This window comes from Mus musculus, chromosome 1, assembly GCF_000001635.26.
Source record: "Mus musculus strain C57BL/6J chromosome 1, GRCm38.p6 C57BL/6J".
NCBI classification, from domain to species: Eukaryota; Metazoa; Chordata; class Mammalia; order Rodentia; family Muridae; genus Mus; species Mus musculus.
The window spans coordinates 83,347,054-83,365,656 of record NC_000067.6 but is presented as its reverse complement, the minus strand read 5'-3'; the positions used below and the strand labels follow the sequence as shown (position 1 = coordinate 83,365,656).

Sequence of the window (18,603 nt, the reverse complement as noted above, 5' to 3'; positions counted from 1 at the left end):
CAGTGGGCATGGAAGTCGCTTGGTTTAATGTAATTTTTTTTAGAGTCTAATTCCATAGTTGTAAGGAAGAGCCTGAATTCCCAGGCTTCTAAGGAGCCCAGGATCCATACAGTTGATGCTGCCTCCTGGACCAAGTTCTGAGTAGAAATACACAGAAAACTCAACATATGAACTACTTGTCTCTGGAGAGATCATGAGGCCCTCGATGTTGATCTATTCTTTCACCGCCCATGAGTCTGTAATGGACACAATGCAGTGGCCCCTGAATATCTCTTTTGTTCACAAATGCCATTTTATTTTTCTGTCAAGAACGCTGCTTGATAGAGGGCCAGCTTAACATCATGTTTTGCTTTTATACCTCCTTTCCCACTTTATCTTCCTTCTCATTGAAACTGATTTTGCAGCTTCCACATTAAAAAAAAAAAAAAAAGCCTGAAAGGCTGGCCTTAGTAAATACTGACAACACTTATCAAAAACCAGAGGAAAGCCTCCCAAGGAAGGGTGACAGGCTTTGCCTGTTAGAGAAGCTTAAAGAACTGTAATGCGTGCCTTGACAGCGACTCTTTTCCTGTCCACTTAAGCTCACATTAGTAAATGGATGAGTTCCATGTCTCCACCATCTTCCCTCATTGTGCAACAGCCCAAGTTCAACCTCCATGGAGGCTAAAGACAAAATATTTATAAACACTTAAATATCCCATCTCTAACCCAAAGGCTATGGAAGAGGTGGAGTCAATGATAAAGTCACATACTGGAAATCTACATCCATATAGCATGTTTTTAAAAGGCAGACATTCCTGTATTTTGTTGTCGACGTGACCTGTCCTCAGAGCTCTGTATTTGGTGGTTTGGGAGATGAAAAGTTATACCTGCTTCCAGTGCTCACCATGAAGCAACACACTCCTCAAACTGACTTAAAACCTATGATGTCATTCTATTTCCTCATTTAACTCTCTGACTAGTAATTATATATATATACACATAGCTATTTGCTTCTATAGTCTTTACTGAGCAAATGGGGTGAACCTTGTAGATAAGGAACAAAACTTATATTCCTTTATGCATCTTTACGTCCAGCAAGTGTGTCAAAAAGGAGAGAGATCACCACTAAGAAATTGATGGGCAGAGTTTCTATTTCTTCCTTTTAATGGATGAGTGTGAGTGAGCATTTCTAAAGTTTTTGAGCAGTACACCAGGTTTTCTAAAGCCTGGTGGTTTATGCCTGGTGGGCAGTTATGTAAGTGTCAAGGCCTATATTTCACTCCCTGTTTTCATATCACCTGCTTGCTGACTTGGGGTCTAATTGACTCATTCAACCAGATGAATTTCCTTCTAGAGCAGTCGCAGCTTGCTGCCTCGCTGCCTTTACTGTTTCTTCTCAGCAATGAGTAACCTGGGACCTTTCTCAGTTTTACTTCTTAACCCTTCCAGGGACCCTAAGCTTATAAAAACAGATGTGGAAATTGCCCTAACTCTGCAGCCAAATCCTAGAATGAGTGGTACAAGTGATCCACTAGTTCACCAAAGTAAATTGGGGGTGCAATAGAAACAGGACAAAAGGGTCTCTTCCTGAAGTCCTGCCCATAGGGCTTGAGTGACTCCTAAAAGGAAAAATGCATTATTGTCTCTATTCACAGACCAGTAATAGTGGGCCAGGATTAGCTGGGCTATGGTCTGGTCTATCATATGTTAACAATTTGTAACCTATATTAACCCCCTATTCCTTCTTTGCATTTGTCTTTACTCCATTCCTCCATATCTCTCGTGTTTCTTCCATGACGATTTCCTTTCCTTTCCCTTTTTTCTTACTATGCCTTCCTTAAGCAAGAAAACTGTGGGTGCTGCCCTTTCCTTTCTGTTGAATGTGTTGTTGTCCTCAGAGAATCAAGTAGTCAGAAAGTCGCCTAGGACAATTTTGAACTCTCTAGAAACTTTGCTAGATCCAATGATTTGCCACAAAACACAATCATTTACTGCAATTAATGGAAAACAGACTACACTCATACTCTGATATCATAAAACTAATTTGTAACCTCACACTTAAGAGTAGGGTACTATTAGAAGCATGATTTACTTTTTTTTAAATGATTTTTTTCTTCCTTCCTTCCTTTCTTTCTTTCTTTCTTTCTTTCTTTCTTTCTTTCTTTCTTTCTTTCTTTTTTTTTTTCTTTCAAGACAGGGTTTCTCTGTGTAGCCCTGGCTGTCCTGAAACTCACTCTGTAGACCAGGCTGGAAGCTCAGCGATTAAGAGCATTGGCTGCTCTTCCAGAGGTCCTGAGTTCAATTCCCAGCAACCACATGGTGGCTCACAACATCTGTAATGAGATCTGATGCCCTCTTCTGGTGTATCTGAGGACAGCAATAGTGTACTCATATAAATAAAATAAATCTTAAAAAAAAATTAAAAACCTGATTTTAAAGAAAAGATATCTACATCTCAGAAATTTTCATATGAAGCCATGAGATATTTCAAGAGAAACTCTTTATTAAATTGTGCATATTCTATGTTATGATCAATAATCATGGCCAAGTACTCTACTCAAGACATTAGGATGTCTTCAGATTCCAAATTGTCATATTTTTCAGAAGGAAAACTTTATTTAAATTGTTTAAAATTTCACCGGGCGTTTTAGTATTAAAAGTGGGCTTTAATTTTCTACTGTCAATTTTGTAATGAAGAAAATTCAAACCTTCAGGTTTTACCATTGCTTAAAAATTTAGCAATAATGCTAAATCTTTAAAAATATGTATACCTTGTTGTTCATAGACAAACCCAGCAAGGTTTGATACAGATGTAGGGGTGCATTTCAAAACTTAGACACAGACAATTTGAAGGACATGCTGTAACCAGAGAGATGCTAAAGGGGTAGCTGGCCCTTGCTTGGCTCATATTCTTTCTGGTGTCATATCACACTACATTTCTGGCTAAAATTATTCATTTTGAAAAAAATGAGATGAGTATTTTATGACGTGATGGCTTGGCAGGGCTGAATTAATGTGACAAGTGAGAGGCTTTATTTGTTTTAAAACCTGCTTTAAAAAGCAGGTAGCATTGTCAGAAGTCAGGCAGATGGGACTGTGTCCATTTAAGTACTGTGGGAAGCAATGGCTTTCAGCTTTCTGTTCATGACTGCCCATCTTATTTTCAATTCCCAAAGCGATGCCAAAAACGAAATGCCAGTTTGAGAAGCACCAGTTGTGTTGACTGCAATTAGAATTGAAAAAGGGGTTGATGGCATGCAATATGTACTTCACTCTGCATTTCTAAGGAAAGAGATGAGTCACTGGACTTACTGTGTTCTCTTTCTTTTGTGTTTGGGGCACACAGCAACGTGGAATCACCACTGATGCATGAAGGTTCAGAGCCACAGCAGATCACCAGCAGTGCAGCAGGCAACCTGGCTGGCTCCATCACGGCCTGTAAAAAGGTAACCCTTCATCATGACAGATTGTTCCCGCCAGTGGATCAGCACCTACGCCTAGCCTTTCAAGCATCTTTCCTTATGTAGAGACAACACAGACAATCAAATGACCCACATTTTGCTTTTCCAAGTATGGCTTGATGATACTTTTAAAATGCAATTCATAGAAATAATATAACTGAACAACCCAAAGTCCTAACTTGAACATGATAAGCCTCATTGCCTAATCAACCCAATCCTGCCCATTCTTCAAGATGTGGGTGCAATGGTATCCATAGAGAACAGCCACTTGCATGTGGACAGTATTCCCAGGTTTTCAATGGCTTGACCTATTGTTTTGAGATATATAACACTGAAGAAAACTTTTTGACTACCAAAAGATAGAATATGGCTTCCCAATGCCTGGCTTACCTTAGAAGCAGAACTGCATTCTCTAAAACCTTGGCTGAACAGCTGCAATCTTCCTTCATGATACTTGCAGAAAGTAGTTGTTTGTGAAACATAAAATAACCCAGTTTAACAACCCTGGTTTTGTTCTGTTAATCCAACTAAGGCCTGAAACTTAAAGCAAAATATCTAAGATCCTGATTCCCACATTGATGTTTTGGATATTTTGTCATTATTTAATGTTAATTTATGTAGGATATATAACGTGTAAATTAAGACAAATTATTTTACTAAATATATACATACATATTACTTATATGTAATATACATTAAGTATTTATATATTTGTATATATTATATATATACATATATGTGTATATGTATATATATGTGTATATATATATATATATATATATATATATATATATAGAGAGAGAGAGAGAGAGAGAGAGAGAGAGAGATTGAGTACTGTGCCCACTTAATCAGCTTATCTATTCTTTTGTCTATGCATTTTTTTTTACAAATTGATAGTTTTAAAGTATAAAACAATTAATAAGCACATACATTAGGGAACAGAATTAATATAGAAAGGAAACAGTAAGCACAATTTTCTCAATATATTTTCATGCTATGTGTACCATGTTTCCTTAGCTGAGACAGAAAAACCAAGATAAGTAAGTGTACATAGGAAAGTTTACTTCGGGTCATAGTTTCAAAGGTTCAGGTCTATGGTCTCTTGACCCTGTTGTTTTTGTGTTTGTACTGAGTTAAGCAGTGGTGTAGAAATTCATGAGAGTGGATCCGAGTGTCCTGCATTCCCATCAGGGGCATGCCTCTAAAGATCAGACTGTCCTCCATACTCCATCTAAATGTTCTACATCTCCTTCGTGATACCACAATCTTGGGATCAAGTGTCTAAACACAGCTTTTGTGAACCATTTAAGATGAAATCGAACTCACTTTTTCACTCAAAACCAAATAAGGAATAAACCTATCTAACTAAAAACTCTTCATAGAATGTATTATGATTTTTTTCCTATTATACATTATCTATAGAGGAATTGATGCTTTAAGTCCCAATTATTAGTGTAGGATACTGAGATGAAGTCCTACCACTCAAAAATATTTTGAGCTTTTTATAAGAGGAGTAAGCTGCAACTTTCAAACATTAGGTACATTTCCAAGTCTGTAACTTCAAATCATGCAGTACTTTCCATATACTATGTATCTCATAGAGCCAGTGAATTTTTCAATGCATTCTAATTTCTAAGGCACATACATTCCTGTTGGTGGGAGTCTGTGTGGTATTTGCAGGGACTGAAGCTGCAATGCTTGGATCTGACAGCCAGGTCCTCATTCATTGTGAATTGCGTGGTTTGCAGCAAGTGACTAGTTCTGGATGCCTCAATTTCCTTATCTGAAAAAATGTAGATAATGATGTTACCCATCTCGAAGGACTGAGATAAGACCAGAAAGAGGCAACAGACGTCAAGTGCTGAGAACAATGTCTGGCATATTGTAAACACCCAAGAAGAAAGATTACCTCCTACTAATGTTATTAGACAGGATAATTTTATCAAAGAGTGTACAGCCCCAGAAAAATAACTTAATAATGAAAGAGTAATTCATGGTATTAGCTTGGTTACTGCCAATTCTATAGGAGGGAAGGTGGCCATGTTCCTTTCTCGTTTAGAAACACACATCTAAAAACTACTGAACTGATACCTAGTGGAAGCTGGGTGTTTACTCAAAAAAAAAAATTAAAACCAGTTGGGAGTGATGAAGAGACCCTAAGTAACAGCAATGTTGGGCAATTGGCTACGTAGCACGAAAATGCCTTAATGAACACAGATTAAACTCCATTCTAAAGGATTTTATCATTATATCTATGTAATATTTCTGTATACCTATATGAATCTATGCATAAAGACATTTATGTAAATAGGTATATCTATGTACAGATAAGATTTAAAAGTTTTTAAAATAACCTCATTAATTCTACGATTGTTTCTGAACAATTGTTAGTAGGTTTAACCCTATGAAACTGCCTTTTATTACAATCCCAAAGTGATCAAACATAGGCAGAGTCACAAGGTTCAACTTAAATATGTTCTAAAGCCGCTTAGATCTTGATGGTAGACACAAAGATGGTAGAGCCAAAGATGGATCACAAACCACCCTTAACAGGAAAATGTGTAATCTAGTTTAACAGATAATTCTGTTTTCTCGTGTGGAAAGCAAAGCAGGAATTCACAAGTTATTTATAGCCGTAGCTCAAGACAGCCTAACATAGGTGAGAAAGAAGTCTTCTCAGCAGGCCTGCTTGTTTTCTATTGAGAGACACAGAGGGAGTGAGTCCAGATGGGAGGCGAGGTGGGGAGGAACTAGGAAGAGTAGGGGGGGAGGGGAATCCATAATCAGGATAAATTATGTGAGAGGAAATCTATTTTCAATAAAAGGAAAAGAAGAAGCAAGAGGTAAGAGCGAACCCAGGGGACAACAGTTGCTATGAGGAAGTATATCTGATTCAGACTCAGTACATGGCAAAGATCTGAATGGGTGCACAAAATATCCATCCAATGGTCTGCTGCTACCAAGACCTTTGTGTACTTCTAAGTTTAAGAATTTTCACAGTATATCTCACTTATTTCAAATATTTCCTATATGTAAATGATTGCTTGGTAGTAATTGATTAGTCAGAGTCACACACCATTTGGGGTGGAACTGTTTGAGACTGGGGAGATGGCTCACTGAGTAGTGAGCTTGCTATGAACTGACAAGGACCTGAATTTGGATCCCCAGAACCCATATAAAACTCAGAATACAACAGCAAAGGTGCGTATGATGTCACCTGCCCCTTCCAAATTCGAAGCAGGAGAATCACCAGAGACTCAAGATGCCAGAAGTTGTCATGCAACATACACAGCCATAAACAACCAGAGAGAACCAGACAGAAGGCAAGGCTAACACCTAAGGTTTTCCTCTGTTATCCACATTTGCACTGTGCTCTGGAACACCTTCACTCACACCTATAGACACACACACCAAGTAACTCACAGCGTTTAACCCTTCTATATACCCAGTACTTAGACACTTAGCAATAAGATATTGAATAATTCAATACCTTTATTCTCTTTACTATCAGTTAATCTCGATGATCATTGATCGTTTTTCAAACCTTCTTAATCACAGGCAAAGGTACTGAGGCAGTGAGCATCTCATGATCATAACTGTACATATACAGATAATCATGCCTTGGGCACATGGGTACAAACGTGGCTCTGGTACATGGGAGATTGAAGCAAGTATTTGAGGCCAGCCTTGATCATTCTGGGACACATAATGAGACATTGTCTCAAAGTAAAGTGTACACACACACACATACACACACACACACACACACACACACACACACACACACACACAGAGTTTATCCCAAAGCAGATTAAAAGAACAGGCTGATTGCATCGTAGAAGAAGCAAGGTTTACAATCCAGCTGGATCAACCTTCACAGTAATCAGAGTTTAGTAAAAGTCACAATGACAACTGGAACTATCAGGACTTCTCAAACTCACTGAATGTAAGTAAGCCTCAACCTTACTACTCTCTAAGCTCTCTCATCAGAACTGACATATCGCTAAGGCAGCTGGTAGAAGAAATAAGGTAAGGATCAGAGGGTAATAGACACATAATCACTCACTGAGAACCACCAATGTGATGATTTCTTTCATGTGTTTCACAAGGAATCTCTCAGGGCCTCAGAATCTCACCCATCTCCTCTGGTCACTGGAAGGATGGCTGCAAAAAAAAAAAATAAAAAGCCACTGTGTCAGAAAATATACTTGGATGAAATTATTCAAATGAGGAATTCTTCCATTTGTATTTTCAACACTGAGAGGCTGCTTTTCCAGAGATTTCAGGTGACCACATAGTAGTGTTTCAGACACTGTCTAGAACTCTGGTGATAGAACTTCTCTGCTCTTGATAGTGCTTTGGTGCACAAAATAAGCCACATGATCATGCTAACTCCAGATGCAGAAATGTCTTCACAGTCCACGTGTGTTTCATATCTCTGAGTGTACGGGTATGTTTATGTGCACAGATACATTTGTGTGTGTGCGAACACATTTATGTGTGTGCTGGTACATGTGGGGGGAAGGGTATGCATGTGTGTGTGTGTCTACATTTGTGTGTGTGTGTGTGTGATGTGTGAGTAGGTTTTAGTTGTCTAGACTAAACCCTAGACTCCATCCATCTCGCTCTCAAGCCTGGAACTCACCAAGGAAGCTAGGCTAGCTAGCCAATGAGCCTCAAGAATTGGCTTGTCTTTCCCTCCCTGGGATTACAAGAAAATATTGAATTTCTGACTGGGTTGGTTTTTAATTTAATAAAATGCTTAGGAAATATATTTTGATTATAATCTTCTGAATCCCACAATTCTTCCCAGATTTTGTTTTCAAATATAGGTTCTGGGCAATGAGCATACCTCCATGCTTATGTGGAAGGCCTTTTAATGAGTAAGCTATCACCCAGCTCTTATGTCAGCTTTTAAGAGCTAGGATTAACAGATAAATTTATGCTAAGATGCTCGTTATTGAATGTCCTAATATAGCAGAGACAAAATCCTCCTCCTCCTCCTCCTGCTGCTGCTGCTGCTATCTCTCTTTCTCTTAAGTGACTTTGATAACGAAGCTTGTGGTGCCTGGACATGGCCTTAGACACTTCCTGAGCACAGGGCATTAAGCAAATGGTCCATCCAAGTAGAAAGGTGTTTTAGTCATTTGCCTGTCACTCTAATTTAGTGAGCATGAAGATCTAGGATATGTTTTAATGTTTAAAATATTATTCTCAAAACTGTACAGGTTAAATGTGGTATTCACACAATGCTGCAGAAAACCAGGAAGAGTTGGAGGTGGAAAAAAGTGTTATCATTCCCTCCCAATGATGCTGGATCAGCTTCTCTCATAGCACTACTAATGCTCCACTTATCAGAACTCCTTATGAAATAAACAGAGCCAGCTAAGCTGATTTGCAAGGATTTTTCTACTACATAAGATGAGTTATTATAATTCTATAGTCATTGAACTTTAAGTGAAAAGTCTCTATTGTATTCTTATGTGATCAAAAGTCTATTATCACAAAGCAATGGAATTTAGGCAAATATCTGAATGTGGAATCCACCCAAGCACTTGAACTCCATCCCAGGTTTTGTATCTATGTGTGTGATGTGAGGCTGAGAGGTACATCCCATGCAATTTCTCCCATGTTAAATACTCTCATGTTTCCTCTTCCCTTGAAGGCACTGTACTACATCCATCTCATAGTCCCACAAGAGTGGGACATTCTTAGCCTTCACTTTATTTCATGGGCCAAAGATTTACTATTTTAGATAAGAGTAGAACCAAATTTCTAAATATGATTGATATGAAGAAAGACTTGTTATAGAAAAATCAACATCCCTATTATCGTTCTCTTTTCATTTCACATTAATTAATTAATCATCCTTAAGTTTGGAGTTATCCAAGGCAGCTGACAGAGAACCCATCAGGTACCTAGAGACCGAATATAAACTTCTGATGACATATGATTGTACTCTTCGAAGTTGCAAGCATTGTTTCCTGTGACTGACAAAGTGGCCATGTATTTCATGAGTATCTGAGGAGGGTCAGAACAGGTGTCTCTTGATGTTTCCTTTCATTCTGTAAAATACCCTTTCATCTAAACTCAAATCTGTTTGAGGACATGCAATTAACCACACAATTCAATTAATATATGGAGGAACTCACTTCAAATGATCCAACCCATATCTCTAAGAAAAGAACCTTTTGAAGCAAAAATCCAGCATTGCTTCCAAGAAGCGAATGATTTTACCAAGCCAGACAGTCATATAGTCACACGGAGGAGAATGGTTATGGTGTTCTGTGTTAGTAATAGCTTTTCCCATTCAGATTGGAAATACTTAGAGAATGAGAGAATGAGCAAAATTGAAAATAATATGCTGCAGTCTAAAGAAGGGACTGTCTTCCTCTATTCTGCAAAGTACATGGAAGTCCCTGCATGGTCTCTGTGATCCTGTAGCACCTAGTGCTCTTCGTATGCAGCATCTGATACAAAAGAATAGCCTCATCACTTTTTGTTAAAATCGCTGGATAGATGCTCTACTTTATATCCATTCTATAGTAGTAAAGAAATGGAATCTAGGTGAGAAGCAGTGTGATGGAGATACAGCTCAGCAGCTAAAAACGCTGGCTGCTTTTCCAGTGGACCTGAGTTCAAGTCCCAGCTCCAGTATGGCAGCTCACAAGCAACTGTAACAACAGTTCTAGGGGAGCTGATACTCACTTTTGGACATATTTGCCATTGAAAGCACATGGTACATAGACATGCACAGGCAAAAAACTTACACATACAAAAATGGAAACTTTTTAAAAGACATAGAAAGTTATCGTATAAAATGATATTTAAAGACAGCTAAGTTAGAAAGTCTAAAGGTATGATTACTAGACTCTGGGATGCCAACAAGGGCCACTTCATGGGGTGGGGTAAGTGGGATGTATAGAGATAGAAGCTGTGTGAGAGCAGTGGAAAGGGAGAAAGGGAGACCGTGATGAGACATGTGTTGAAGTCAAGGTTAATAGATCTGAATGGCAGTGAAGGATACACAGATGATCTCTGAGTATTTAGGCCAAAACATCTGGAGTGGTGGTACAGCTGAGTCCTTCAGGGGGCATGGAGGCCAGTGAGGAAAAGGAAAAGATAACCATGAGTCCAGGATCTCTCTGTTTGTAAATGAAGAGCATACCAATATTCCTTCTGAGAGCGATTTCACTGACCACCTAAAGAAATTTCTGCATGTCTAGAGCAAAATCACACATAGAAGGCTTCAGGGTTGCACTGAGGACAAAATGCAAATAGTGAAGGCTTCCAGCAGGGACTCATTTCCTCTGCTGTCAGTAAAAGCAGGTCACGATGCTAAATGTCTTCTCTTGTCATGGGAGCAGTTAAGTTCACCCTGAACCTGAGAGGAGAGGCTGCCTGTGCCCAGCCACCAGTTTATCCTTGGGGAAATTTAACACAGTGACCATTTGTGGGATAATCTATATCTAACACTATCTATTGTGCCTTATTTCAATATGAATATGATTTACCTCTGTATTCCAAAAGTTAATGTGATGGAGGACTGCTTTTATGGACTCTTCCCCTTTTCCTCCAATACTTTTGCTATCTAATGCCTGAGAATTGACATGCCTATCTTATTCTTGTGTCTTTTCTGCTGTTTGAACAGCCCCCAAAGGATCTTGCCCAGCTCTTTCTTACTTTTAAGCCAAAAAAGTAGGACTCTGAAAATCCAAAATAGCTTAGAATATTTTGTGAAAATTGAACGATACTATGCTTTTGGAATTACATCTTTCCTTCTAAGTACTTGCAATTACCATAAACTTTCTTTAAGCTGTAATCTAAATATATCTATCCTGGAATGGAAGGGGTCTTGAGTTTTGAAAACACAATCTGGCATTTGCAGTTCTCTTTCCTTCTTTGGGTACTTAGAAAAAACTTCCCACTCTGTTCGCTGTCAACAGCATCAAAGTCTCTTCTCTTTTCTCTCCATCCTGCATCTAAAAACCCCTTCACTTTATAAGACTATTCTTCTCCTCTCTCCTCAGACAACCCTTACAGCATACATCTTTTCTCATTCTGTACCTATTTTTCCACTCAGCCAATTTTAAAGAAGGAAGAAGGATATAGTTGATGTTTTGAGTGTACCTTTGGCTCAGACATCTTCCAGAGAGAGCCTAGTCATTTGCATGCCTACATTAAGTAGGTCAAGGTTTCTCAACCTATGGGTCATGACCCTTTGGGGGTTGACTGAACCTTTCACCGAGGTTGATTAAGACCCTTGGAAAACACAGATATTTACATTACAATTCACAACTGTAGCAAAATTATACTTATGAGGTTGCAATGAAGATAGTTTTATGTTTGAGGATCACCACATCATGAGGAACTGTATTAAAGGGTCACAGATTTAGGAAGGTTGAGCACCTGTGTTCTAGGCTCATTTCTTTTTTTTTTAATTAATATTTTTATTACATATTTTCCTCAATTACATTTCCAATGCTATCCCAAAAGTCCTCCATACCCTCCCCCCCCCCCACTTCCCTACCCACTCATTCCCATTTTTTTTTTTTTTTTTGGCCCTGGCATTCCCCTGTACTTGGGCATATACAGTTTGCGTGTCCAATGGGCCTCTCTTTCCAGTGATGGCCGACTAGACCATCTTGCATACACTAGCAAGATTTTATCGAAAGGACCCAGATGTAGCTGTCTCTTGTGAGACTATGCCGGGGCCTAGCAAACACAGAAGTGGATGCTCACAGTCAGCTAATGGATGGATCACAGGGCTCCCAATGGAGGAGCTAGAGAAAGTACCCAAGGAGCTGAGGGGATCTGCAACCCTATAGGTGGAACAACATTATGAACTAACCAGTACCCCGGAGCTCTTGACTCTAGCTAGGCTCATTTCTTTCTTTCATGAAGGTAACTCATCCTGAAAGAACCACTTCAAGGCTCATGCTCTCCCAGAAGAACATCCATAAGCAAATGTGTGTCTTAAGTTCCATGTCTACTGCAAAGCTTCTTAGATGCTTTATGCTTCCAATGGCTTCTTCTGGAGAAGAAATGTGTTTAAGGAAAGAAAATTACCACACATTACCACTTTCCTTTAGTTGTCAGGTGCCAAAAAAATATGTATATTGAAGTGACACATCATTATTAAAGTCATGTTTTTTTGTCCAGTGGTAAATTCTCTACTGCATAAATCTTTCATACCTTTAAATAATACAAAATCAAAGCAGGCTTTGGTGCATTTTATATCTGTGTGTGTGTGTGTGTGTGTGTGTGTGTGTGTATCCCTCATAACTGATTTTTCATATATTTTTCTTAGATTATCATTAAAATAATATTTCCCTTCACCAATCTCACAAATGTACTGTGATTCACTGATTCCACATAGCAATCAAATAGCAACCAATCAGCTTTCTTCTTTTTATAAATCAAACTTACATTCAAACCACTGCTGACCATTTATAAATTAGGCTATATCTTTCATTTCCTGAGTATGTTTGCTTTTGTTATACCCTTGCTTCATACTTTATACTCAAACCTGGTTATACTCATGTGGAAAAAGTTCTGATCAAATATTTAAGGTTTTTTTTTCTGGTCCGCTGACATCTGTGGGGTGTAATAGAAGTAGACAAATACAGCTTGAAACTTCCCCACCTGTCCTAAGAATTTCCCAGACTCTAAACTGTCCTTTGTCCTCTTAGCCAGTTCTCAGAACTACAGTGAGATCTAGTGTAGCTTTCAGGATATGTGTAACTGAGAACTCTGGGTATACTAACAAGCCATCTGGGATATGCTGAAACTTCATTGTTTGTGCTTGCCATGTGAGGATGCATGATAGCCCAGGTTAGCATACAAAGTGGCTAAGCCATGTACATGGAGTAGTTAATTTCACCCCCTTCCCCCATGAAGCATTTCCATTTTACATTCAGTTACTTACATATTTATGTGGCATTTGTCAGAGAAGAATGTTTTTAAGTCAGTATATCCATACTTATTTACCAGCAACAAGCTTAATTGGAGCAATATTGATACTAAAAGCATTTCATGAATAAGCTCTCTCCTGCTGTAAAGAGTAACTTAGCTGAGGCCAGTCTTGAGTCAGCCATGTTGCATGCCTATCTGGAGCTCCTGAAGCTCTTCTATTTCCCCTCTACAGCAAGGGGCTGAATGCATTGGCATCCCCACCAACAGTACTTTCCACCCATTTTCTAGGCTCTGCTTCCTCCTTGATAAAGAACTGTTTTATTCTAAATATTAAAAGAATTCCTTTACTTTGACATACTTTTCTAATAATCAGTTAGGACATATTTGAGTCTTGTCAGGTTCATAGCATAATTCAAGAATCTTTTACATCCAACAAAACAAGAATTAAAGTATATGCCATGAATAATCATTATTCATAACATGAGAATCCAGTTCTCTATTGTAAAAAGAGGCTAACACACAAGAACCCAGTCATCCAGTTAAATTGTCATTGAAAGGAGACTGCTACCTTGACATTTGGTTAAACCCAGTTGGAAAGGTGTTTCAGTGCCACCTTTCCTTCTACACAATAATTTTATTTGTACCATTGATTCTGCTCAGTAGCTTGGTGTGCTTTAACTAGACTCTGCAATTTCCCTTTGAAATAATGCATAGGGGTTTTATCTGAGAACAGAAAACAGAAGTCTCCAAAAGGAAAGTCAGCAAGGACACAGATTAAATCAACATAGACTCATATGTACTCAACTGAGCAAACTCCTCTGCATTCTAGACCTGGGTATGTGCACATGTGTGCTAGACTTTTAAGCTGTTATAAATGTAATTCAATAATTAGTTAATCCATTGACTAAATGGTCCAAAATTACAGTAAAAGAAAAGTTAAGAAAAAAATAATCTTAGTGCATTTCCAGGCATTGAAAACGCTCTGTCCCAACTTAGCTACAGATGCTTTCTTATCAAAAGATAAAAAGGTTCTTTTTCTACTTCTGGGAAATTTTATTTCCATCGCGCCCCTTCCTGAGACATTTTGGGCTCTTTTCTGTCCTTCAAATGCATGCTCCTGCTTTGAGTCTCTGTTTGTGCTCTTGACCTCTGCCTGGGCCACTGCTCTTTCCTTGGATGGGAGTGTGACTGACACCTCGCTTCATTCAGATCTCTGCTCAATGTTATCTTTACAGCCTTCAAAATCCTTTTAGCATAGTGTTAGAGAAACCTGCCAAGAATCGCTTTCCAAAATAGCATCTTACTTCTTTAAAGTCTTCATCTGGTATAGATCCTTCCTGTAGTGTTTATCTGACATTTTTGCTTATCAATTATCCTTTTATTTCCTGCCACAATAGAATGAAACAAGACTCTACATGTAACGCTATTCTTATTTTGCCCACTGACTCCCCAGTTAAATCAACAAAGCCTACTGGAAAGACAGCAAGTTTACACAATTAGCTGAGTATGTGAACGTTCATAAAAATTTTAGCATGGATTACATATCCTTCTCTTATAATGGCATCTAAAGTTGATAGCAAATACAGAGTCCAGTAAATTATTTTAAATGTTTTTGTTAATGATATACATTATTTCACAATTTCTTACATATATATTAATATTGCATTCCAATTATTCTCCCACCTTTCATTATCTCTTTTCCACCTCCATCAATCACTCCCTCTCTAAAAGTCCTTTCCCCAATTCATGTCCTTTAGTTTTGTCTTACTTGAACAAGGCTATCTGTGTAACCATGAAGTAGGACTTTCTATTGGAGCCCAGTGGTTTTACCAGTGAGTACACAAGTGAAGGCAATTGCCCCCTCTTCTTTACCAGGAGCCATTATCACACTGGTAAAGGGTAGGGGCCTGAGTCCCTCCCTAACCCGTGCTGACTGTGGACATGCCCATTGTGTAGACCCAGGTCAGGCATCAGCAGCTGCTGTGAGTTCACAACTGCAATGAGAAATCGCAATTGGCAGCCTATCTCTGTATGTTCTGCCTCTTGCATTCTTTCTGTCACCTCTTCTTGATGGTTCCCTGAACCTTGAGGTAGCCGAAATAACTGCCTTGTTTAGAGCTGAAAACTCAACTTTCACTTATTCTCAGCCTTTTGAGCATCCTGAGTATCTGCATTCATCACCATTCACTAGAAAGAAACTATTCTGATTGATGTTGGGAGTAGCATTTACCTATTGGTATAAACCCAAATATTGAGGCTAGTGAGAAGGCTCAATGGGTAAAAACATTTCCTTCTAAGAATGACAGCCTAAATTTTATCTCTGGATCCTATGGTAGAAGAAGGAATCTAATTGCATCTAGTTGTCCTCTGATCATAGCAAACATACACACATACACACACACATGCACACACATACACACATACACAAAAACACAAACGTGCACTTGTGTACATGCACACACATGGATGCACATGCATAAGCAAACAAATAATTAATTAATTAGATCAATGTTAAGAATACATGTTTAGAAGATAATTTGACATTATTTCAGGAAGACTCAGCTCCCTCCTAGAGCCTGTGACTTCCCTGTAGATAGTATCATGTGGCCTGGAGTTCATAGAGTAGTTGGTTACTCCATCAACAGTTAGCCACTATTGAACAAGTGTGCACATCTTACATGGCAGGCTGGCATTGTGCTTGGTAGGTTTCAGAGCTGGCTAAGTAAAAATACTGGTACTTTTTCTCCCTCAGAAGGTTACATAGCACTTTCCAGCACTGTAAAAGCTAGGGAGAAAGTTTCCAGTTTAGATCTACCTTAACTTCTCTGTAACTTGTTATCGAGGTATTTGGTGGATTTCACACTAAGTCCTGGTGGGCATTGAAGAAGAATGGCAGAAGCTCGTATCTTTTAGGAGGTCCCCTAGAGCCTTCCTAACCCACAACTTATAAAAGAAAGTGATATCCCACATCTGGCACTGAGATTTCTGTTTCATAATCACAGCTGCTACAGAGCACAAGTTAAGAATATAGTTTCACAAACATCTTTGTAAGGAAACAAGTCACTTGAAACTGAGAGGGAAATAAAGCATAATGAAACTCTGCTATGTAACTGTAAGAAATAATAAAAATAAGCTTAAAATAAATAATATTTATTTATATTATTTATATTATACCAAGTGCTAATACCAGATATGTAATACCAGATAATAACAAGTGCTTGCATAAACACGGAACAACTTGCATTTTGCTCTTTTGCCAGTGGAAGTTGAAATTGATAAACTTATATAAATGCTTACTAGGTCCATGTAAATTTACTTTAATATTTAGTAGTGCTTATTCTTTTATGTGTTCACCCAGAACCCCCTCCCCAATAAAAACATAAAACCAAACATTTGTGTAAGTATTTACAACAGCTTTATTTGTACCTACCAAAAGATGTAAACAAACCAAGTGTCTTTCTAATCATAAATAGACATTTAAAAAAATCTCTGTATACCCAGAAACAAATTCTGATGGACAATAAAAGAAATTGCTAAATGCACCCAGTGGCACCATGAACTTGAAACTCATCATGTCGGGTTACATGAACTTGTCACAGTAAAGCCTCTATGTTATGAGATACATGTGACTTCCTGGAAAAGACAAGAGTCTAGAGGTGAAAATCAGATGAAATCTCAAGGGCAGAGTCTGGGTAGATATGTGTGATTTCAGAGTTTGGAAAATAGGGACACAAATTGGAACTGGAAGCTAGGTGTGTCTTCAAAGCACATTCTTCCATCTTGGTTTTGGTAAATTAAGAAGATTGAGAGACAAGAGGTATAAGAGGAGGCAAACAATTAAAACATGACTGGTTCTATGGGTTCCTGACTCACTCTACCACTTAACATTCCTATCTTAGAATATTCAGGCATCTCTAATAAAATGCCACATGTATACTATTATTGTTGTTATTCATTATTATTATTGTTATTATTTCATTATATTACTATTTTTACTATTATACTATGCAAAAGTGATGTTACTCACAGTCCCAGGTATGGAAAAGTCCATGGTGCAGATTGGGGCCTATTTTTTATCCTGAACAAAGTGGTGTGTCTGTATTCCACGGAGGATAAAAGGGATTATGGAGCCTCTTTAAGAAAGATGCTGATCCTCTTAATAAGGATTGAGCCCAGCTCAGCCATCACCCCGAACAGCACCACCTCTTAATGGAAACATATCAGGGGTTTGATTCCAACATGTAAGTTTAGAGGGATGCAAACATTCAGATGATAGAAACACTTAACCCTTACATTCTTTATCGCAGCATCATGTGGATTTCTCTATCATATGAACCATTAAGTTAAATATTCCAGTGCTCCTTTGTTTCTTGTTTTGCCTCCATAAATATAAAGGTCAGTTCTACACTATGCACAATATGCTACCCAGAGAACAATCCATAGCATGCAGGTTAAAAGCTTTGCTAACATTTAAAGTGCGGAAGAAGAAGAAGGAAAAAAAAAAAAAAACTTTGTAGAGCAGACATTGGGAATAGAAATAGGCAAAGAGGTGTTCCAGCTGGCACAGAACTAGCAAGCCAACAAAGCTAGAAGAGTTAACATCACTTCTGGGCTAGGAGTCAAATTTCCTTTAGAGTTTCAATTGGAGAAGGAGGGAGTTTGTATATAAACACAAAGACATGAAGAAGATGACAGCAGACCCAAGTGTCATAACCACTCGTAGAGGCCCATTGGCCTTGCAAACTTTATATGCCTCAGTACAGGGGAACGCCAGGGCCAAGAAGTGGGAGTGGGTGGGTAGGGGAGTGGGAGAGGTATGGGGGACTTTTGGGAGAGCATTGGAAATGTAAATGAAGAAAATAATTAATAAATAAAAAAGAAAATAAAAAAGAAAATTTGCTGACAGGACCCTGATATAGCTGTCTCTTGTAAGGCTATGCCAGTGCCTGGTAAATGTAGAAATGGATGCTCACAGTCATCTATTGAATGGAATACAGGGCCCCTAATGAAGGAACTAGAGAAAGTACCCAAGGAGCTAAAGGGGTCTGTAACCTTATAGGAGGAACAACAATATGAACTAACCAGTACCCCCCAGAGCTGTGTCTCTAGCTGCATATGTAGCAGAGGATGGCCTAGTAAGCCATCAATGGGAGGAGAGGCCCTTGGTCTTGCGAAGATCATATGCCCCAGTACAGGGGAATGCCAGGGCCAGGAAGCAGGAGTAGGTGGGTTGGGGAGCAGGGCG

General features: G+C 38.6%; 1 protein-coding gene across 5 annotated transcripts in view; it reads left to right on the top strand.

Annotated features, from left to right (window-relative positions):
• Positions 1–18,603, top strand: part of Sphkap (SPHK1 interactor, AKAP domain containing) — a 152,970-nt gene that overhangs the window by 42,755 nt on the left and 91,612 nt on the right. For all 5 annotated transcript variants that reach the window (XM_006496577.4, XM_006496575.4, NM_172430.4 and 2 more), the window contains one exon: positions 3,329–3,428. In XM_006496577.4, coding sequence (XP_006496640.1) covers positions 3,329–3,428 — 100 coding nt within the window. The remainder of the gene's footprint in view (positions 1–3,328; positions 3,429–18,603) is intronic.